The sequence below is a fragment of the Salvelinus alpinus genome, chromosome 1 (assembly GCF_045679555.1).
Source record: "Salvelinus alpinus chromosome 1, SLU_Salpinus.1, whole genome shotgun sequence".
NCBI lineage: Eukaryota > Metazoa > Chordata > Actinopteri > Salmoniformes > Salmonidae > Salvelinus > Salvelinus alpinus.
The window spans coordinates 36717925-36738704 of record NC_092086.1 but is presented as its reverse complement, the minus strand read 5'-3'; the positions used below and the strand labels follow the sequence as shown (position 1 = coordinate 36738704).

Below are 20780 nucleotides of genomic sequence, written 5' to 3'. Positions count from 1 at the left end.
TCGAATTTGGACTTGAATTTAGATGTAGCCAAAATTTTAATGATCTTTTCTGTATTTTCATTATTACTGGAAAGCGGCCCAATTCTGCCCTACATGCATTAGTTGGTGTATTTCTCTGGACTTGTAGGATTTTCCGACAGAATTCTGCATGTAGGGTTTCAATTGGATGTTTGCCCCACATTTTAAAGTCCAGTTTATTGAGTGGCCCCCAAACCTCACTTCCGTAAAGAGCTATTGGTAGGATTACACTGTCAAATATTTTGGTCCAAATTCTAATTGGGATGTTGATTTTGAATAATTTCATTTTTATTGCATACAATGCTCTGCGGGCTTTTTCTTTGAGTGCATTCACTGCCATATTAAAGTTTCCCGATGCAGATATGGTCAGACCAAGGTAGGTGTAATTTTTTGTGTGTTCAATGATGGTGTTGTTCAGGGTGAATTTATATTTGTGTTTCTGACATCTGTTTTGTTTTTGGAAAATCATGATTTTAGTTTTTGGGAAATTTACTGCCAGGGCCCAATTATGGCAATATTGCTCTAGAATATTAATGTTCTGTTGAAGACCTTCTTTGGTTGGTGATAGAAGTACCAAGTCATCAGCATATAGCAGGTATTTCACCTCTGTGTCAAATAGTGTGAGTCCTGGGGCTGGAGAATGGTCCAACATGTCTGCTAATTCATTGATATAAATGTTGAAAAGATTTGGACTCAAACTACAGCCTTGTCTCACACCTCGACATTGTGAAAAGAATTCTGTTCTTTGGTTTTTGATTTTTATTGCACACTTGTTTTCTGTGTACATACATTTTATTAAGTCATACACCTTACCACCAAGCCCACTTTGTAGAATTTTGTAGAATAGCCCTTCGTGCCAAATAGAATCAAATGCTTTTTTAAAGTCAATAAAGCAAGCAAAGATTTTGCCCTCTTTTTTTTGGTGGACGTGTTTATTAATTAGTGTGTGTAAGGTGTATATATGGTCAGTAGTGCGATGGTTAGGGAGAAAGCCAATTTGACATTTAGTTATTACATTTTTTTCTTGAAGAAAGGTTTGGATTCTTGAATTCAAAATGCTACAGAAAACCTTTCCTTTTTTTTCCTTTTCTCTCTCTCACCTCTCTCTCACCTCTCTCTCTCACCTCTCTCTCTCACCTCTCTCTCACTTCTCTCTCACCTCTCTCTCACCTCTCTCTCACCTCTCTCTCACCCTCTCTCTCTCTACCTGTCTCTCACCTCTCTCTCTACCTGTCTCTCTCACCTCTCTCTACCTGTCTCTCTCACCTCTCTCTCTACCTGTCTCTCTCACCTCTCTCTCTACCTGTCTCTCTCACCTCTCTCTCTACCTGTCTCTCTCACCTCTCTCTCTCTCTCACCTCTCTCTCTACCTGTCTCTCTCACCTCTCTCTCTCACCTCTCTCTCACCTCTCTCTCTCACCTCTCTCTCACCTCTCTCTCTCACCTCTCTCTCTCACCTCTCTCTCACCTCTCTCTCACCTCTCTCTCTCTCACCTCTCTCTCTCTCACCTCTCTCTCTCTCTCACCTCTCTCTCTCTCTCACCTCTCTCTCTACCTGTCTCTCTCACCTCTCTCTCTACCTGTCTCTCTCACCTCTCTCTCTACCTGTCTCTCTCACCTCTCTCTCTACCTGTCTCTCTCACCTCTCTCTACCTCTCTCTCTCACCTCTCTCTCTACCTGTCTCTCTCACCTCTCTCTACCTGTCTCTCTCACCACTCTCTCTACCTGTCTCTCACCTCTCTCTCTCTCTCACCTCTCTCTCTACCTGTCTCTCTCACCTCTCTCTCTCTCACCTCTCTCAATTCAATTCAATTCAAGGGGCTTTATTGGCATGGGAAACATGTGTTAACATTGCCAAAGCAAGTGAGGTAGGTAATATACAAAAGTCAAATAAACAATAAAAATGAACAGTAAACATTACACATACAGAAGTTTCAAAACAATAAAGACATTACAAATGTCATATTATATATATGCAGTGTTGTAACAATGTACAAATGGTTAAAGCACACAAGTTAAAATAAATAAACATAAATATGGGTTGTATTTACAGTGGTGTTTGTTCTTCACTGGTTGCCCTTTTCTTGTGGCAACAGGTCACAAATCTTGCTGCTGTGATGGCACACTGTGGAATTTCACCCAGTAGATATGGGAGTTTATCAAAATTGGATTTGTTTTCGAATTCTTTGTGGATCTGTGTAATCTGAGGGAAATATGTCTCTCTAATATGGTCATACATTGGGCAGGAGGTTAGGAAGTGCAGCTCAGTTTCCACCTCATTTTGTGGGCAGTGTGCACATAGCCTGTCTTCTCTTGAGAGCCATGTCTGCCTACGGCGGCCTTTCTCAATAGCAAGGCTATGCTCACTGAGTCTGTACATAGTCAAAGCTTTCCTTAAGTTTGGGTCAGTCACAGTGGTCAGGTATTCTGCCACTGTGTACTCTCTGTTTAGGGCCAAATAGCATTCTAGTTTGCTCTGTTTTTTTGTTAATTCTTTCCAATGTGTCAAGTAATTATCTTTTTGTTTTCTCATGATTTGGTTGGGTCTAATTGTGCTGTTGTCCTGGGGCTCTGTGGGGTGTGTTTGTGAACAGAGCCCCAGGACCAGCTTGCTTAGGGGACTCTTCTCCAGGTTCATCTCTCTGTAGGTGATGGCTTTGTTATGGAAGGTTTGGGAATCGCTTCCTTTTAGGTGGTTGTAGAATTTAACGGCTCTTTTCTGGATTTTGATAATTAGTGGGTATCGGCCTAATTCTGCTCTGCATGCATTATTTGGTGTTCTACGTTGTACACGGAGGATATTTTTGCAGAATTCTGCATGCAGAGTCTCAATTTGGTGTTTGTCCCATTTTGTGAAATCTTGGTTGGTGAGCGGACCCCAGACCTCACAACCATAAAGGGCAATGGGCTCTATGACTGATTCAAGTATTTTTAGCCAGATCCTAATTGGTATGTTGAAATTTATGTTCCTTTTGATGGCATAGAAGGCCCTTCTTGCCTTGTCTCTCAGATCGTTCACAGCTTTGTGGAAGTTACCTGTGGTGCTGATGTTTAGGCCGAGGTATGTATAGTTTTTTGTGTGCTCTAGGGCAACGGTGTCTAGATGGAATTTGTGGTCCTGGTGACTGGACCTTTTTTGGAACACCATTATTTTGGTCTTACTGAGATTTACTGTCAGGGCCCAGGTCTGACAGAATCTGTGCAGAAGATCTAGGTGCTGCTGTAGGCCCTCCTTGGTTGGTGACAGAAGCACCAGATCATCAGCAAACAGTAGACATTTGACTTCGGATTCTAGTAGGGTGAGACCGGGTGCTGCAGACTGTTCTAGTGCCCGCGCCAATTCGTTGATATATATGTTGAAGAGGGTGGGGCTTAAGCTGCATCCCTGTCTCACCCCACGACCCTGTGTGAAGAAATGTGTGTGTTTTTTGCCAATTTTAACCGCACACTTGTTGTTTGTGTACATGGATTTTATAATGTTGTATGTTTTACCCCCAACACCACTTTCCATCAATTTGTATAGCAGACCCTCATGCCAAATTGAGTCGAAGGCTTTTTTGAAATCAACAAAGCATGAGAAGACTTTGCCTTTGTTTTGGTTTGTTTGGTTGTCAATTAGGGTGTGTAGGGTGAATACATGGTCTGTTGTTAGAGAGACAGGTAGAGAGAGAGGTGGTAGAGAGAGGTGAGAGAGACAGGTAGAGAGAGAGGTGAGAGAGACAGGTAGAGAGAGAGGTGAGAGAGACAGGTAGAGAGAGAGGTGAGAGAGATAGGTAGAGAGAGAGGGGAGAGAGAGAGAGAGAGGGGAGAGAGAGAGAGAGGTGAGAGAGAGAGAGAGGTGAGAGAGAGAGAGGTGAGAGAGAGAGGTGAGAGAGAGAGAGGTGAGAGAGAGAGGTGAGAGAGAGAGGTGAGAGAGAGAGGTGAGAGAGAGAGGTGAGAGAGAGAGGTGAGAGAGAGAGGTGATGTTGATTGTTCTCTCTCTACCTGTCTCTCTCACCTCTCTCTCTCACCTCTCTCTCTCACCTCTCTCTCACCTCTCTCTCTCACCTCTCTCTCTCACCTCTCTCTCACCTCTCTCTCTCACCTCTCTCTCTCACCTCTCTCTCTCCTCTCTCTCCTCTCTCTCTCACCTCTCTCTCTCTCTCACCTCTCTCTCTCTCTCACCTCTCTCTCTACCTGTCTCTCTCACCTCTCTCTCTACCTGTCTCTCTCACCTCTCTCTACCTGTCTCTCTCACCTCTCTCTCTACCTCTCTCTACCACCTCTCTCTCTACCTGTCTCTCTCACCTCTCTCTCTACCTGTCTCTCTCACCTCTCTCTCTACCTGTCTCTCTCACCTCTCTCTTACCTGTCTCTCTCACCTCTCTCTCTCTCACTCTCTCTACCTGTCTCTCTCACCTCTCTCTCACCTCTCTCTACCTCTCTCTCTCACCTCTCTCTCACCTCTCTCTCTACCTCTCTCTCTCACCTCTCTCTCTACCTCTCTCTCTCACCTCTCTCTACCTCTCTCTCTCACCTCTCTCTACCTGTCTCTCTCACCTCTCTCTCTACCTCTCTCTCTACCTGTCTCTCTCACCTCTCTCTCACCTCTCTCTCATCTCTCTCACCTCTCTCTCTCACCTCTCTCTCACCTCTCTCTCACCTCTCTCTCACCTCTCTCTCACCTCTCTCTCTCTCTCTCTCTCTCTCTCTCTCTCTCTCTCTCTCACCTCTCTCTCAATTCAATTTCAATTTCAATTCAATTGACTTTATTGACATGGCAAGTTCATTATTACTTACATTGTCAAAGTATACATATCGAAAAATAAAAATCTAATATATATATGTATATATATACAAAATATATATATATTTATATATAAATAAATGGTGGAACCAACAGCAATAATAATAGTAGTAGTGGACATGGGATTACCATTAACAGCAACTACAACAACAATATTAATCAGAACAACAATACATTAAAGCAACAGTAGTAGACCAGTGTCAACATGACTTGAGAAGACATATGACCTGGTATGAAAGACAAAACAAAACTAAGCTAAATGGGAAATATTATCAACATTACTTTGCATTTTTCACTGGCTGTCCCTCAGGTTGTGGCAGGAGGACACATATTTGGCTGCCAAAACTGCACATTTTGGCTTTTCACCCAATAAATATTTGATTTTTTCTTCATCTTTTATAGTTTCAAATTCTTTGTATTGAGTTATAATTTTGGGAAAGAAATATGCTCTTAGGTCTGAGTATTTGTCACAGTGTAGTAGGAAATGCACCTCTGTCTCTACCTCTCCCCTGGAGCAGAGTGAGCACAGCCTGTCCTCTCTGGGCAGCCAGGTTTGTCTGTGACGACCGGTCTCTATAGCCAGACTGTGCTCACTGAGTCTGTACCTAGTCAATGTTTTCCTCAGTTTTCTATCAGTCACAGTGGTCAGATAGTCTGCCACCATGTACTGTCTGTTTAGAGACAAATAGCATTGAAGTTTACTTAGATTTTTTGTGGTGTCTTTCCAATAGGTTATATATTTTTCTTTTTGTTTTGTGATGATTTGGTTGGGCCAGATTTTCTGAGGGCTGTCCCGAGGCTCTATGGGGTTGGTTTGGGTTGGTGAACTGAGCCTCAGAACCAGCTGGCTGAGGGGACTCTTCTCTGGTTTCATCTCTTGACATTGTAGAGCTGTGTGATGGAATGTTTTGGGGTCACTTGTTTTTAGATGGTTGTAAAATTTGATGGCTCTTTTTTCTATTCGAATGAGGAGGGGGTATTGGCCCAATTCTGCCCTACATGCGTTATTTGGAGTTTTTCTTTGTACTTGCAAAACAGTCTTGCAAAACTCTGCATGCAATATTTCAATTGGATGTTTGTCCCATTTGGTAAATTCATTATTAGAGAGTGGACCCCATACTTCACTACCATATAGAGCAATTGGTTCTATAACTGATTGAAAAATTTTGAGCCAGATTCTAATTGGAATTTCAATTTTGATGTTCCTTTTAATGGCATAGAATGCTCTTCTTGCTTTGTCTCTCAGCTCATTCACAGCCATGTGAAAGCTACCTGTGTTGCTGATATTTAGTCCTAGATATGTGTAGTTTTTGGTGTGTTCTAATAGAACTGTGTCCAAATAGAATTTATATTTGTCATCCTTATTTCCCGACCTTTTTTGGAATATCATTATATTTGTTTTTTTTAGGTTAACGGTCAGAGCCCAGGTCTGACAGAACCTGTGAAGACGATCTAGGTGCTGCTGTAACCCCTCTTTAGTGGGAGACAGCAGCACCAGGTCATCTGCGTACAGCAGACACTTGATTTCAGTGTTGTGTAGGGTGATACCAGGTGCTGCCGATTCTTCTAATATTTTTGCCAATTCATTAATGTAGATGTTAAATAATGTTGGACTTATTGGGCAGCCCTGTTTCACTCCACGCCCCTGAGAGAAGAAGTCTGTTTGCTTGTTGCCAATTTTAACCGCACATTTGTTTTTAGTGTACATTGATTTAATAAAATCATATGTTTTCCCTCCAATACCACTTTCTATTAGTTTATAAAAAAGACCTTCGTGCCAAATTGAATCAAATGCTTTCTTGAAATCTACAAAACACGAGTAGATTTTGCCTTTGTTTTGGTTAACTTGTTTATCAATTAGAGTGTGGAGGGTGTAAATGTGGTCTGTTGTACGATAATTTTTTAGAAATCCAATCTGGCTTCTGCTCAGGACGTTGTGTTCGTCAAGGAAATGATGTAGTCTGCTATTTATAATACTGCAGAGAATTTTCCCCAAGTTGCTGTTAACGCAAATTCCTCTGTAATTATTTGGGTCAAATTTGTCTCCATTTTTATAGATTGGTGTGATCAATCCCTGGTTCCAAATATCGGGGAAAATACCTGCAGTGAGGATAATGTTGAAGAGTTTGAGTATAGCCAATTTGAATTTGTGGTCTGTATATTTGATCATTTCATTTAAAATACCATCAGCACCACAGGCCTTTTTGGGTTGGAGATTGCATAGTTTTTCCAATAATTCTTCTTCTGTAATTGGGGTATCCACAGGATTCTGATAGTCTTTGACTGCTAATTCAAGGATTTGTAATTTTTCTTGTATATCTTTTTGTTCTGGGCTCTTTGTTATATTGCTGTAGAGGTTTGCAAAGTGATTTCTCCACATATCCCCATTTTGGATAGCCAATTCCTCATGATGAGGTTTGTTTAATTTATTCCAATTCTCCCAGAAGTGGTTTGATTCTATGGATTCCTCAATTCCATCCAGCTGATTTCTAATGTGCTGTTCCTTTTTTGTTCTTAGGGTGCGTTTGTATTGCTTCAGTGTTTCCCCATATTGAAGGCGTATATTTTTGTTGTCTGGTTCTCTGTGTTTTTGATTAGATATATTTCTCAATGACTTTCTTAGATTTTTGCAATCATTATCAAACCATTTTTCATTATCTGTTATTTTTGGTTTGCTCTTATGCTTCTTTAGATTAGCCAAGGACGCTAATTTGTAAAATATAAAGTTTATGTTCCTAACGGCCAAATTTACACCTTCATTGCTGAAGGAGAACGTTAAGGCTAAAAAGTTGTCCAGGAGAGATTGTATTTTTTGGCTACTAATTGCTTTTTGGTAGATGTCTGTACTGTTTGCACTCCATCTATAGGCTTGTTTAGTACCATGTAATTTATTGGGCCGTGATGCTTCATGGTTGGGTTCTGCTCTTCTCAGATACACTGTGATTTTACTGTGGTCTGAGAGAGGTGTTAGTGGGCTGACTGTGAAGGCTCTGAGAGACTCTGGGTTTAGGTCGGTGAGGAAGTAGTCTACAGTGCTGCTGCCAAGAGATGAGCTGTAGGTGTACCTACCAAAAGAGTCTCCTCTCAGCCTGCCATTGACTATGTACAGACCCAGTGTTCGACAGAGCCTCAGGAGCTGTACTCCGTTTTTGTTTTTCACTTTGTCATAGTTGTTTCTGTGGGGGTATGTGGGGAGGGAAAGGTTGTTGCTTCCTGGTAGGTGTTTATCCCCATGACTGTTAATAGTGTCTTGTTCTTCTGCTGTTCTAGCATTCAGGTCTCCACAGACCAGTACGTTGCCTTGGGCCTGAAAGTGACTAATCTCCCCCTCTAGAATGGAGAAACTCTCTTCATTGAAGTAGGGTGACTCTGAGGGGGGAATGTATGTGGCACAGAGGAAGACGTTTTTATCTGTCAAGATAGCCTCCTTGTTTATTTTTAACCAGATAAAGAATTCTCCTGTTTTGATCAATTCGATTGAATTAATTAGTTCAGATTTATACCATATTAGCAATCCCCCTGAGTCTCTGCCCTGTTTGATTCCTTTTAATTTAGTGGATGGTATGATTATCTCCCTATAACCTAGTGGACAGCCAGTGGAAACATCACCTCTGCACCATGTTTCCTGTAGTACTACAATATCAACATCATCAATTTCTTTCAGGAAGTCTGGGTTTCTGCTCTTTAGCCCAAAAGCAGAGGACTTCAATCCTTGTAAATTCCAACATGCAACGTAAAAAGACTTCATCACTTTTTTTCTTTTCTTTTCTTTACCTTTCAAAATGAGACAAACACTCACAATCCAAGAAGAACCATTAAAATAGGACTTTTCAATTAAAGTAAACTCTTATTTTGCAAATGTGATTTGTTTATAATTTAAGATAGAATTTGTGTCATGCCACTTGGGTGGATGTAGTGTGAGAATGGTGGAGTTCATGTGCTCATCTTACCATGACCCTCGGCCCATCACATGTGAGCATAGTAGACTCAGCATTTGTTTGATGTCACTCATTTGGTTGGTGGGGGCTGGGCCAGTTGCTCCTCTCACAGCCTGTGCGTAGCTCTGCCTGCTGGGCTGTGGCTCCTCCAGGTGTGGGTCTGCGGTGGGGGGCAGGGGGGTGGGAGGCCTCGTCTGGGTGGCTCTGAAGCTGGGCTGGGGTGGTCTGTGCTGCGCTGGCTGTGGTGGGCATTGAGGTTGGTGGTGCTGTGGTCGTGGCTGGGGGGTCCAGGGTGCTGGTCCGGGATGTTGTCTCGGTGATCTCGGCAGGGTGGAGATTGCTCTGCTGTTCCTGGGTGGAGAGGTCGGGCTGCGGTTTAAAGCGACGTCCTTGAGAGTCTTGGCAAGGATGGGGACTGTCTCCCTGTACAGGTGAACATGGTCATAGAGACAGTCCAGATCGAGGGTGGGATGGTGGGCCAGGTGTACATTGGGTCGCAGGGCACAGTCCCGGGATAGGCTGGCGTTTATTCTTTGGATTGTGGCAGGGTGGAAGTCCCTCCTCTGTAGAAGGGTTGACACTATGATTCTTGTGTTGGGGAAGATTGCGGAGGCCTTCTCAATCACTCCCCGTAGTGAAGTGGCCACCCTCTCCTGCTGAGCACGCAGGTCGTTGCTTCCGGTGTGTATGATTATGTGGCTTGGCGACCCGAGATGGTTCTTATCAAGCAGCTCCATGGCACTCTGCGTTGTTGGGCACCACACCTTTCTCGTTTTGTGTCTAGGGAAAAGTTTCTTCTCCTGAACATACTTCCCATTTGAGTCCATTAACAGGACGATGTCAGCCAGTGTTTCTTCTGGACTGGGGGGGGCAGAGGGGGGGCTGGTGGGTGTTGGAGCTGGGGTGTGGCTGGTCTGTGTCGGTGCCACTGTCAGTGGGAGGCTGTTCTGTGGGTTGGGGAGGAGGGATGCAGCAGCCAGGGCTGGGGAAGTCTGGCTGGTTGAGCTGGGTTCCTCTGCTGTGTGAGGGCAGGTCATAGGGTGGTGATCTATCTGCTCCTGCAGCCTGTCCTCTGCTCTCTTTCTCTCCTGCAGCTCCTCTCTTAGTGCGGTCAGCTCCTTATTGCTGCTCTGCCTGTCTTTTTGGAGCTCTCTCACCTCCTTTGTTAGATCAGCCAGCTCTCTCTTGAGTCCGTCTCTCTCTTGCTGAACCTCTTTCAGCTGTGTTGCAAGGCTGCTGTCCTGCTCTGTCCTCACCTTGGTTAGGAGCTCCTCTAAGGTGTGGTTGTCTGGTTGCTGTTTGCTCACGCTCTCCCTGAGCAGGACCACCTCCCCCTCCAGTTTGGTGAACTCATCCCTCATGGCAGCCATGGTGGTGAGGAGGGCCTGAGCCTGCTCTGCACTGAGGGGGTCGCTCTCCTCCTGGGGCGTGTCCTCCACTATGGTGGGAAGAGAGGTGCTGGATGTGCTTGTTTGGGTGGGGAGGGTAGGGGTGAGGGTGGTGCTGGTGGAGTTTCTCTTGTGGGAGGGCATGTCACTGGTGGTGTCCTTTTCTCTCTCCGCTCTCTCCTTAATGGTCTGAAAGTCTGTTTCAAACAGCCTAATGTTACCTTGCACCATGACAGTTCCAGTCTTGTAGAGGTTGATTGTTATCATGGTGCTGTCAGGGTCGTCTGTCTCTTTGATTTTCAGCTTCCACCCATTACAGATTCCCTCTTTCTTTATGCATGGGTAGTGAGAGCAGACTGCTGAGCGCCATGCATTTGGCTGGTCAGTGAGGAAGATGAGATTACTCACGTCACCGTTTTTGTAGAGGTCTGCAAAAAGGGTTTCTGGCCTCTCCTCTAGTAGTTTCTGTTTAAAAGTTTTCCTCATTGTGTCATTTTTGGCCTTTTTTGGGTAGAGAATGGATTCTGCGCTGAGGGGGAGTGGGGACATGGTGTCTGTGCGCTCTGCTACTACTGCTCCTGCTGCGCTGTTCTGCTGCCCCGTTACCATGGCAACCGATTTGTTTGTCTGCTGTTCGCGCTACTTTAGTTCAAAAAACAGCAAAAAGAGTGAAAAATCCTCACACAAAAAACTGAAGATATGTTTACAGTTAGTCCGTGCTCCTTTTTGGTTTACTCACTCAGTTTGGTCGTTTGATGTAGTTGTATTAACTGCCCTTGCTAGGTTTGTTCTAGCTCGTTTCTTCTGGCTAGCTTGTTAGTCTGCTGGCTAGGTCTTTGATGTGTAGCTAGCTAGCTAGACTCAAAACTTCTTAACTTGAGGCGCAAAGTTATTTTTTTTTTTCTATTCTGAATGAATAGAGTTGTTGTTCATTACTTCTTGTCTGGAATTCTTCTTCGATTAGAGTGTTTATCTCATTCTAAAAACCAAAAAAAAATCAAATATATCAGGAGCTCATGTTGAGCATGACTCCCTCTCTCTCTCTCTGTCTCTTTCAATTTCAATTTCAATTCAATTCAAGGGGCTTTATTGGCATGGGAAACATGTGTTAACATTGCCAAAGCAAGTGAGGTAGATAATATACAAAAGTGAAATAAACAATAAAAATTAACAGTAAACATTACACATACAGAAGTTTCAAAACAATAAAGACATGACAAATGTCATATTATATATATGCAGTGTTGTAACAATGTACAAATGGTTAAAGCACACAAGTTAAAATAAATAAACATAAATATGGGTTGTATTTACAGTGGTGTTTGTTCTTCACTGGTTGCCCTTTTCTTGTGGCAACAGGTCACAAATCTTGCTGCTGTGATGGCACACTGTGGAATTTCACCCAGTAGATATGGGAGTTTATCAAAATTGGATTTGTTTTCGAATTCTTTGTGGATCTGTGTAATCTGAGGGAAATATGTCTCTCTAATATGGTCATACATTGGGCAGGAGGTTAGGAAGTGCAGCTCAGTTTCCACCTCATTTTGTGGGCAGTGTGCACATAGCCTGTCTTCTCTTGAGAGCCATGTCTGCCTACGGCGGCCTTTCTCAATAGCAAGGCTATGCTCACTGAGTCTGTACATAGTCAAAGCTTTCCTTAAGTTTGGGTCAGTCACAGTGGTCAGGTATTCTGCCACTGTGTACTCTCTGTTTAGGGCCAAATAGCATTCTAGTTTGCTCTGTTTTTTTGTTAATTCTTTCCAATGTGTCAAGTAATTATCTTTTTGTTTTCTCATGATTTGGTTGGGTCTAATTGTGCTGTTGTCCTGGGGCTCTGTGGGGTGTGTTTGTGTTTGTGAACAGAGCCCTAGGACCAGCTTGCTTAGGGGACTCTTCTCCAGGTTCATCTCTCTGTAGGTGATGGCTTTGTTATGGAAGGTTTGGGAATCGCTTCCTTTTAGGTGGTTGTAGAATTTAACGGCTCTTTTCTGGATTTTGATAATTAGTGGGTATCGGCCTAATTCTGCTCTGCATGCATTATTTGGTGTTCTACGTTGTACACGGAGGATATTTTTGCAGAATTCTGCATGCAGAGTCTCAATTTGGTGTTTGTCCCATTTTGTGAAATCTTGGTTGGTGAGCGGACCCCAGACCTCACAACCATAAAGGGCAATGGGCTCTATGACTGATTCAAGTATTTTTAGCCAGATCCTAATTGGTATGTTGAAATTTATGTTCCTTTTGATGGCATAGAAGGCCCTTCTTGCCTTGTCTCTCAGATCGTTCACAGCTTTGTGGAAGTTACCTGTGGTGCTGATGTTTAGGCCGAGGTATGTATAGTTTTTTGTGTGCTCTAGGGCAACGGTGTCTAGATGGAATTTGTGGTCCTGGTGACTGGACCTTTTTTGGAACACCATTATTTTGGTCTTACTGAGATTTACTGTCAGGGACCAGGTCTGACAGAATCTGTGCAGAAGATCTAGGTGCTGCTGTAGGCCCTCCTTGGTTGTTGACAGAAGCACCAGATCATCAGCAAACAGTAGAACAGAAGTCTTTCATCTCTCTCTCTCTCTCACCTCTCTCTCTCTCTCTCACCTCTCTCACCTCTCTCTCTCTCTCACCTCTCTCTCTCACCTCTCTCTCTCACCTCTCTCTCTCTCACCTCTCTCTCTCTCACCTCTCTCTCTACCTGTCTCTCTCACCTCTCTCTTTACCTGTCTCTCTCACCTCTCTCTCACCTCTCTCTCATCTCTCTCTCTCTCTCTCTCTCACCTCTCTCTCACCTCTCTCTCACCTCTCTCTCGCTCTCACCTCTCTCGCTCTCACCTCTCTCGCTCTCACCTCTCTCGCTCTCACCTCTCTCTCTCTCTCACCTCTCTCTGTCTCTCTCACCTCTCTCTGTCTCTCTCACCTCTCTCTGTCTCTCTCACCTCTCTCTCACCTCTCTCTCACCTCTCTCTCACCTCTCTCTCTCTCACCTCTCTCTCTCTCACCTCTCTCTCTCTCCACCTCTCTCTCTCTCTCACCTCTCTCTCTCTCTCACCTCTCTCTCTCTCTCACCTCTCTCTCTCTCTCCCCTCTCTCTCTCTCTCACCTCTCTCTCTCTCTCACCTCTCTCTCTCTCTCACCTCTCTCTCTCTCACCTCTCTCTCTCTCTCACACCTCTCTCTCTCTCTCACCTCTCTCTCATCTCTCTCTCACATCTCTCTCATCTCTCTCCTCTCTCTCACCTCTCTCTCACCTCTCTCTCTCTCTCCTCTCTCTCACCTCTCTCTCTCTCACCTCTCTCTCACCTCTCTCTCACCTCTCTCTCACCTCTCTCTCTCACCTCTCTCTCTCACCTCTCTCTCTCACCTCTCTCTCTCACCTCTCTCTCTCACCTCTCTCTCTCACCTCTCTCTCTCACCTCTCTCTCTACCTCTCTCTCTCACCTGTCTCTCTACCTGTCTCTCTCACCTCTCTCTCTACCTGTCTCTCTCACCTCTCTCTCTACCTGTCTCTCTCTCTCTACCTGTCTCTCTCTCTGTGTGTGTGTGTGAGAATGCTGTTCATTGACTACAGCTCAGCGTTCAACACCATCGTCCCCTCCAAGCTCGTCACCAAGCTTAGGACCCTGGCACTGAACATCTCACTCTGTAGCTGGATCCTGGACTTCCTGACGGGCCGACCCCAGGTGATGAAGGGTAGGCAACATCACGCCCACCAAACTGACCCTCATGGGGACCCCACAGGTGTGTCCAAATCTCAAAGAACTTAAAATGGTCCACGTGCACCGTCATGAAGAAGGCGCGGCGGCGCTTCTTCCCCTTCAGGAAGTTGAAAAGGTTTGGCAATGGGCCCTCAATTCCTCAAAAAGGTCTACAGCTGCGCTTTTGAGAGCATCTTGACTTGCTGCATCACTGCTTGGTATGGCAACAACACCGCCCTCGATCGCATGGTGCTAGAGGATGGTGCGGACAGGCCAGTACATCACTGGGGTCGAGTTCCCTGCCATCCAGGACTTCTATATCAGGCGGTGTGAAAGGAAGACCGGAAAGATCATTAATGACTCCAGCCCCCCCAAGCCATAGACTGCTCTCTCTGCTTCCACACAGCAAGTGGTACCGGTGCATCAAGTCTGACACCAACAGGTTCCTGAACAGCATCTATCCCCAAGCCATAACACTTCTAAATAGGTTCTAGGGAATATCTGAGTTGGCTCTTTTATTTAGTTCTCTATGGCACGCTCGCAGGACTCTACACACTCACGCACACTGACACTCCAACACACACATAACATGCACACACATTTATACTGACTCTACAGACATGCACACACACTCACATACAATCATAAACAGAGTAGCAGCAGTGTAAATGATCATACACTGAGTATACAAAACATGAAGGAATCCAGGTGAAAGCTATGATCCATTATTGATATCACTTCTTAAATCCACTTCAATCAGTGTAGATGAAGAGGAGATGACAGGTTAAAGAAGGATTTTTAAGCCTTGAGACAATTAAGACATGGAGTGAGTGTGTGTGTGTGCCATGCAAGGGTGAATGGGCAAGACATCATTTTTAAGTGCCTTTGAACAGGGTATGGAAGTAGGTGCCAGGCGCACCGGTTTGTGTCAAGAACTGCAACGCTGCTGGGTTTTTCACACACAACCGTTTCCTGTGTATATCAAGAATGGTCCACCACCCAAAGGACATTCAGCCAACTTGACACAACTGTGACAAGCATTTGGGTCTACATTGGCCAGAATCCCTGTGGAACGCTTTCAACACCTTGTAAAGTCCATGCCCCGATGAATTCAGGCTGTTCTGAGGGCGAAAGGGGCGGGGGTGCTACTCAATAATTAGGAAGAGGTTTCTAATGTTGGGTATACTCTGTGGATATCCTGATGCCTAGTAACCTTACCCCTATACAGTTGAAGTTGGAAGTTTACATACATCTTAGCCAAATACATTTAAATTCAGTTTTTCACAATTCCTGACATTTAATCAAAGTAAAAAATTCCCTGTCTTAGGTCAGTTAGGATCACCGCTTTATTTTAAGAATGTGAAATGTCAGAATAATAGTGGAGTGATTTATTTCAGCTTTTATTTCTTTCATCACATTCCCAGTGGGTCAGAAGTTTACATACACTCAATTAGTATTTGGTAGTATTGCCTTTAAATTGTTTAACTTGGGTCAAATGTTTCGGGTAGCCTTCCACAAGCTTCCCACAATAAGTTGGGTGAATTCTGGCCCATTCCTCCTGACAGAGCAGGTGTAACTGAGTCAGGTTTGTAGGCCTCCTTGCTCACACATGCTTTTTCAGTTCTGCCCACATATTTTCTATAGGATTGAGGTCATGGCTTTGTGATGGCCACTCCAATACCTTGACTTTGTTGTCCTTAGGCCATTTTGCTATAACTTTTGGAAGTATGCTTGGGGTCATTGTCCATTTGGAAGACCCATTTGCGACCAAGCTTTAACTTCCTGACTGATGTCTTCAATATATCCACATAATTTTCCTCCCTCATGATGCCATCTATTTTGTGAAGTGCACCAGTCCCTCCTGCAGCAAAGCACCCCCACAACATGATGCTGCCTCCCCCGTGCTTCACGGTTGGGATGGTGTTCTTCGGCTTGCAAGACTCCCTCTTTTTTTCTCCAAATATAACGATGGTCATTATGGCCAAACGGTTCTATTTTTGTTTCATCAGACCAGAGGACATTTCTCCAAAAGTATGATCTTTGTCCCCATGTGCAGTTCCAAGGCTACTTCCTTGCTGAGCTGCCTTTCAGGTTATGTCGATATAGGACTCTTTTTACTGTAGATATAGATACTTTTGGACCTGTTTCCTCCAGCATCTTCACAAGGTCCTTTGCTGTTCTGGGATTGATTTGCACTTTTCGCACCAAAGTACGTTCATCTCTAGGAGACAGAGCGCATCTCCTTCCTAAGCGGTATGATGGCTGCGTGTCCCATGGTGTTTATACTTGCCTACTATTGTTTGTACAAATGAATGTGGTACCTTCAGGCGTTTGGAAATTGTTCCCAAGGATGAACCAAACTTGTGGAGGTCAACAATTTTTTTTCTGAGGTCTTGGCTGATTTCTTCTGATTTTCCCACGATGTCAAACAGAGGCACTGAGTTTGAAGGTAGGCCTTGAAATACATCCACAGGTACACCTCCAATTGACTCAAATGATGTCAATTAGCCTAACAGAAGCTTCTAAATCCATGACATCATTTTCTGGAATTTTCCAAGCTGTTTAAAGACACAGTCAACTTAGTGTATGTAAACTTCTGACCCACTGGAATTGTGATACAGTGAAATAATCTGTCTGTAAACAATTGTTGGAAAAATTACTTCTGTCATGCACAAAGTAGATGTCCTAACTGACTTGCCAAAACTATAGTTTAACAAGAAATTTGTTGAGTTAATGTTTTAATGACTCCAACCTAAATGTATGTTAACTTCCGACTTCAACTGTACATACAGTGCATTCGGGAAGTATTCAGGCCCCTTGACTTTTTCCACATTTTGTTACGTTACAGCCTTATTCTAAAATGTATTACATTGTTTTTTTGCCTCCTCAATCTACACACATTACCCCATAATGACAAAGCGAAACTGGTTCTTAATGTTTAGCAAATGTATAAAAAACAAATACCTTATTTACATAAGTGTTCAGACCCTTTGCTATGAGACTCGAATTTGAGCTCAGGTGAATCCTCTTTAACATTGATCATCCTTGATGTTTCTACAACTTGATTGGAGTCCAACCGTGGTAAATTCAAATGATTGGACATGATTTGAAAGGCACACACCTGTCTATATAAGGTCCCACAGTTGACAGTGCATGTCAGAGCAAAAACCAAGTCATGCGGTCAAAGGAATTGTCTGTAAAGCTCCGAGACAGGATTGTATCAAGGCACTGATCTGGGAAAGGGTACCACAACATTTCTGCAGCATTGAAAGTCCCCAAGAGCACAGAGGCCTCCATCTTTCTTAAATGGAAGAAGTTTCGATCCACCAAGGCTCTTCCTGGAACTGGCCGCCCGGCTAAACTGAGCAATCGGGAGAAGGGCCTTGGTCAGGGAGGTGACCAAGAACCCAATGGTGATATTGACAGAGCTCCAGAGATCCTCTGTGGAGATGGTTGTCCTTCTGGAAGGTTCACCCATCTCTGCATCACTCCACCAATCAGGCCTTTATGGTAGAGGGGCTTGACGGAACGCACTCCTCAATAATATGCACATGACAGGCCGCTTGGAGTTTGCCAAAAGTCACCTAAAGACTATCAGACCATGAGAAACAAGATTATCTTCTCTGATGAAATTAAGATTGAACTCTTTGGCCTGAATGCCAAGCGTTATGTCTGGAGTAAACCTGGCACCATCCCTAAGGTAAACCATGGTGGTGGCAGCATCATGCTGTGGGGATGTTTTCAGCAGCAGGGACTGGGAGACTAGTCAGGATTGAGGGAAAGATGAACGGAGCAAAGTACAGAGATCCTTAATTAAAAAAAACCTGCTCCAGAGCACTCAGGACCTCAGACTGGGGAAACGGTTCACCTTCCAACAGGACAATGACCTTAAGCACACAGCCAAGACTACACAGGAGTGGCTTCGGGACATGTCTTTGAGTGGTCCAGCAAGAGCCTGGACTTGAACCCCAACTAACGTCTCTGGAGAGACCTGAAAATAGCTGTGCAATGTCGCTCTCCATCCAACCTGGTAGAGCTTGAGATGATCTGCAGAGAAGAAAGGGAGGAACGCTCCAAATACAGGTGTGCCGAGCTTGTAGGCTCATACCCAATAAGACTCGAGGCTGTAGTCGCTGTCAAAGGTGCTACAACCAAGTACTGAGTAAAGGATCTGAATACTTAAGTAAATGTGATATTTATTTATGAACTTATTTTTGCTTTGTCTTTATGGGTTAGAATAAGGCTGGACAATGTGGAAAAAGTCAAGGGGTCTGAATACTTTAAATGCACAGTATGTACCGCTCACTCCAGCATCCCTGCACTCAAACTGACCCTGTGCATAGCGTCTTACTTTCTTGTGTTCTTTTATTTGTTGTGTGTTTTTGTTCAACCTTATGTTATTTTTAGTGCTTCATTGATATTGATTACTTAATGCATATTTGGGTTTGGAGTGTGGAAGAAAGGACTTTCACTGTACTAGTGCATTTGACATTAAAACTTAAACCTCTTATCTCTCATTCCTTCCTTCCCTCTCTCTCCTTCCCTCTCTCTCTTGCACTCTTGGCCACATGGTCCTGTCCTGCTTCTGAGAGAGAGGGAACGCCCCAGAGTCCAGTGCTCTTCTATCTTCTCTTGGCTCTTTTTCCAATGCCACCCCTCATCTCTTCCCTCTCTCCTGGCTTTGCTCCTCTCCCTTCTCTTGTTTCCTCCTCACTGCTCCCTCCTCTCCCTTCCTTTGCTCTATGCCTCCCCTCTTTTATCTCTCCTCTACATCTCTCCTCGCAGGTATTTAATGAAAGGATAGTTTCCATTAAAGGTTCTGTGCTGGCTGTCATTAGAGGTGGTCTGAGAGGAGGAGTAAAGGAAAGGAGCGGTCCCTTCAGAGGAGGAGAGAGAACAGGTGGTGGCAGGAGGGGAGGGGGGGTGGAGGAGGAGAGAGAGCGAGAGTAAAGGAAATGTGGATTACCGGAACAAGAGGAGATGATTGTCTAGCTCTCTCTCGCGTTATCTCTCTCTCGCGTTATCTCTCTCTCTCGCGTTATCTCTCTCTCTCGCGTTATCTCTCTCTCTCTCGCGTTATCTCTCTCTCTCTCGCGTTATCTCTCTCTCTCTCGCGTTATCTCTCTCTCTCGCGCGTTATCTCTCTCTCTCACGCGTTATCTCTCTCTCTCGCGCGTTATCTCTCCCTCTCGCGCGTTATCTCTCTCTCTCTCGCGTTATCTCTCTCTCTCGCGTTATCTCTCTCTCTCGCGTTATCTCTCTCTCTCGCGTTATCTCTCTCTCTCGCGCGCTCTTGTTATTTTTCTCTCGTTCATGGCCATAAGGTCCCGTCCTGCCTCTGAGAGGGTGGAATAGCCCCAGAGCCCAGCACACATCTCTTCCCTCTCTCCTGTTATTTGTTCTCCATCTCTTATCCTGTCCTGTGGCCCCCTTCCCTCTCCTATCCTCTCTCACTCCCCTGGCCCCTCATCTTCTCCCCTCAGGCAGAGATGTAGAACAGGGTGTGTGGTGGAGAGGAGACATGTACCAGTGTGAATTGGTGCCAGCTGAACGCCCTCTTTCTGTCTGCTCCTTAGGCAGTTATTTAAACACCACACCAGCGAACTAGCTGGGTGTCATGTAGGGGAGTGCCAGAACAAACCCGGCCATCCTTTCTAGCCATCTTTTTTCTCTTCCCTCACGTTATCTCTCGCTCTCTTATCTCGCTCTCGTTATCTTGCGCTTGTGATCTCGCTCTCTCGTTATCGCGATCTCACTCTCATGCTCTCGCTCGCGCCCGTGATCTCGCGCCCGTGATCTCGCTCTCTCTATAATCTTCTTCCCTCTGTCTGTCTCTGCCAAAGCTCCAGACACCTGCAGGTATTTAATGAGAAGATGGTTCCCATTAAAGGTTCTGTGCTGGCTGTCACGAGGTGCTCTGAGAGGAGGAGTGAAGGAAAGGAGAGAGCACAGGAGGTGGGAGGGGGCGGAGGAGGAGAGAGAGAGTGAGAGAAAAGGACATGTGGATGACAGGAAAAAGGGGAGATGATGGGCAGAATTGGATGGATAGAAGTTTAAGAGAAATGTGCAGGCAGACAGATTAATGGGTTGGTATGTGGGGGAGAAGTGTCTACTTTCCTCACTTCTCTAATGAGACACCCTGGTAAATGGCTCGTCTCTCTCTCTCTCCTCATCTCTGACAGGGCTCATACTAACCTCACTCACCAAGGTCACAGTTTAAATACACTATGGATCCAGTTTTAAAGCAGTGTACTGTATGGATCTCTAGCTCCGGTCCTGGAGAACTAACTGTATGCAGGATTTTGTTCCAAAACCAGCTGGGCTGAAGCGAAACCTGCACACCAGTAGTTCTCAAGGACCGTAGTTTTCCACCCCTTACATACGTTAGTTGGAGAACTTCCTCATAAAACGTACTGTATCTCTGCCTAAGGGGTTTTGCTTACTGTTAAGTGTGGCTAGCTCTCTTCAGAAAGTTAAACAGAAGTGTCTTTCGGATCCTCAGTCATCCTAAATTGGTCAGTCAGTGGTCCATCTTTAGGCAGACGGAGGTATTGTCAGAGAGCATCGGCTGGTGGGCATGATTGGCTTGTTTCAGGTAGCCTCCATTTTTTTCACCCACTCTGTCACCTCAGGGAGTGAATGAACCACTGACGGGTTTTCTCATTCTACCCCAGCATAACTCTTAACAGTGATGATACAATAGTGCTTCTAGTCTCATTCTAACCACCCTACAGCCTCTTTGTATCCACAGAGCTTTCTTTCTATCTTTCTCTCCTCTTTTTATCTCCACCGTCTCCTCCAAGGGAGTGTGTGAATAAATGAGGTGGGTGCTGATGTTCAGCTGTTTCCTCCTCTTACTCCTGCTCTTTCTCTCTCGCTCTCTCTCGGTCCCTCCTTCTTTCTCCTGGCTGTCTGTGGGTAAGCACTTTGCCGGGTGACAGCGCCCATCCTTCACAGGGCC

General features: G+C 44.8%; 2 protein-coding genes across 2 annotated transcripts in view; one reads left to right on the top strand and one right to left on the bottom strand.

The window, feature by feature from the left end:
- Positions 1-20780, top strand: part of LOC139574656 (speckle-type POZ protein) — a 150711-nt gene that overhangs the window by 108073 nt on the left and 21858 nt on the right. The gene's annotated exons all lie outside the window — the stretch shown is intronic.
- LOC139574627 (uncharacterized) lies at positions 8455-11161 on the bottom strand. The gene is made up of 2 exons (XM_071399377.1): positions 8756-11161; positions 8455-8579 (listed from the first exon to the last, which is right to left on the bottom strand). The coding sequence occupies exons 1-2, from the start codon at positions 10738-10740 to the stop codon at positions 8576-8578; spliced, it is 1989 nt and encodes a 662-aa protein (XP_071255478.1). The 5' UTR covers positions 10741-11161; the 3' UTR covers positions 8455-8575.

Coding starts and splice junctions, on each gene's coding strand:
- LOC139574627 (XM_071399377.1), bottom strand. CDS start 10,740: ATGGTAACGGGGCAGCAGAACAGCGCAGCAGGAGCAGTAGTAGCAGAG.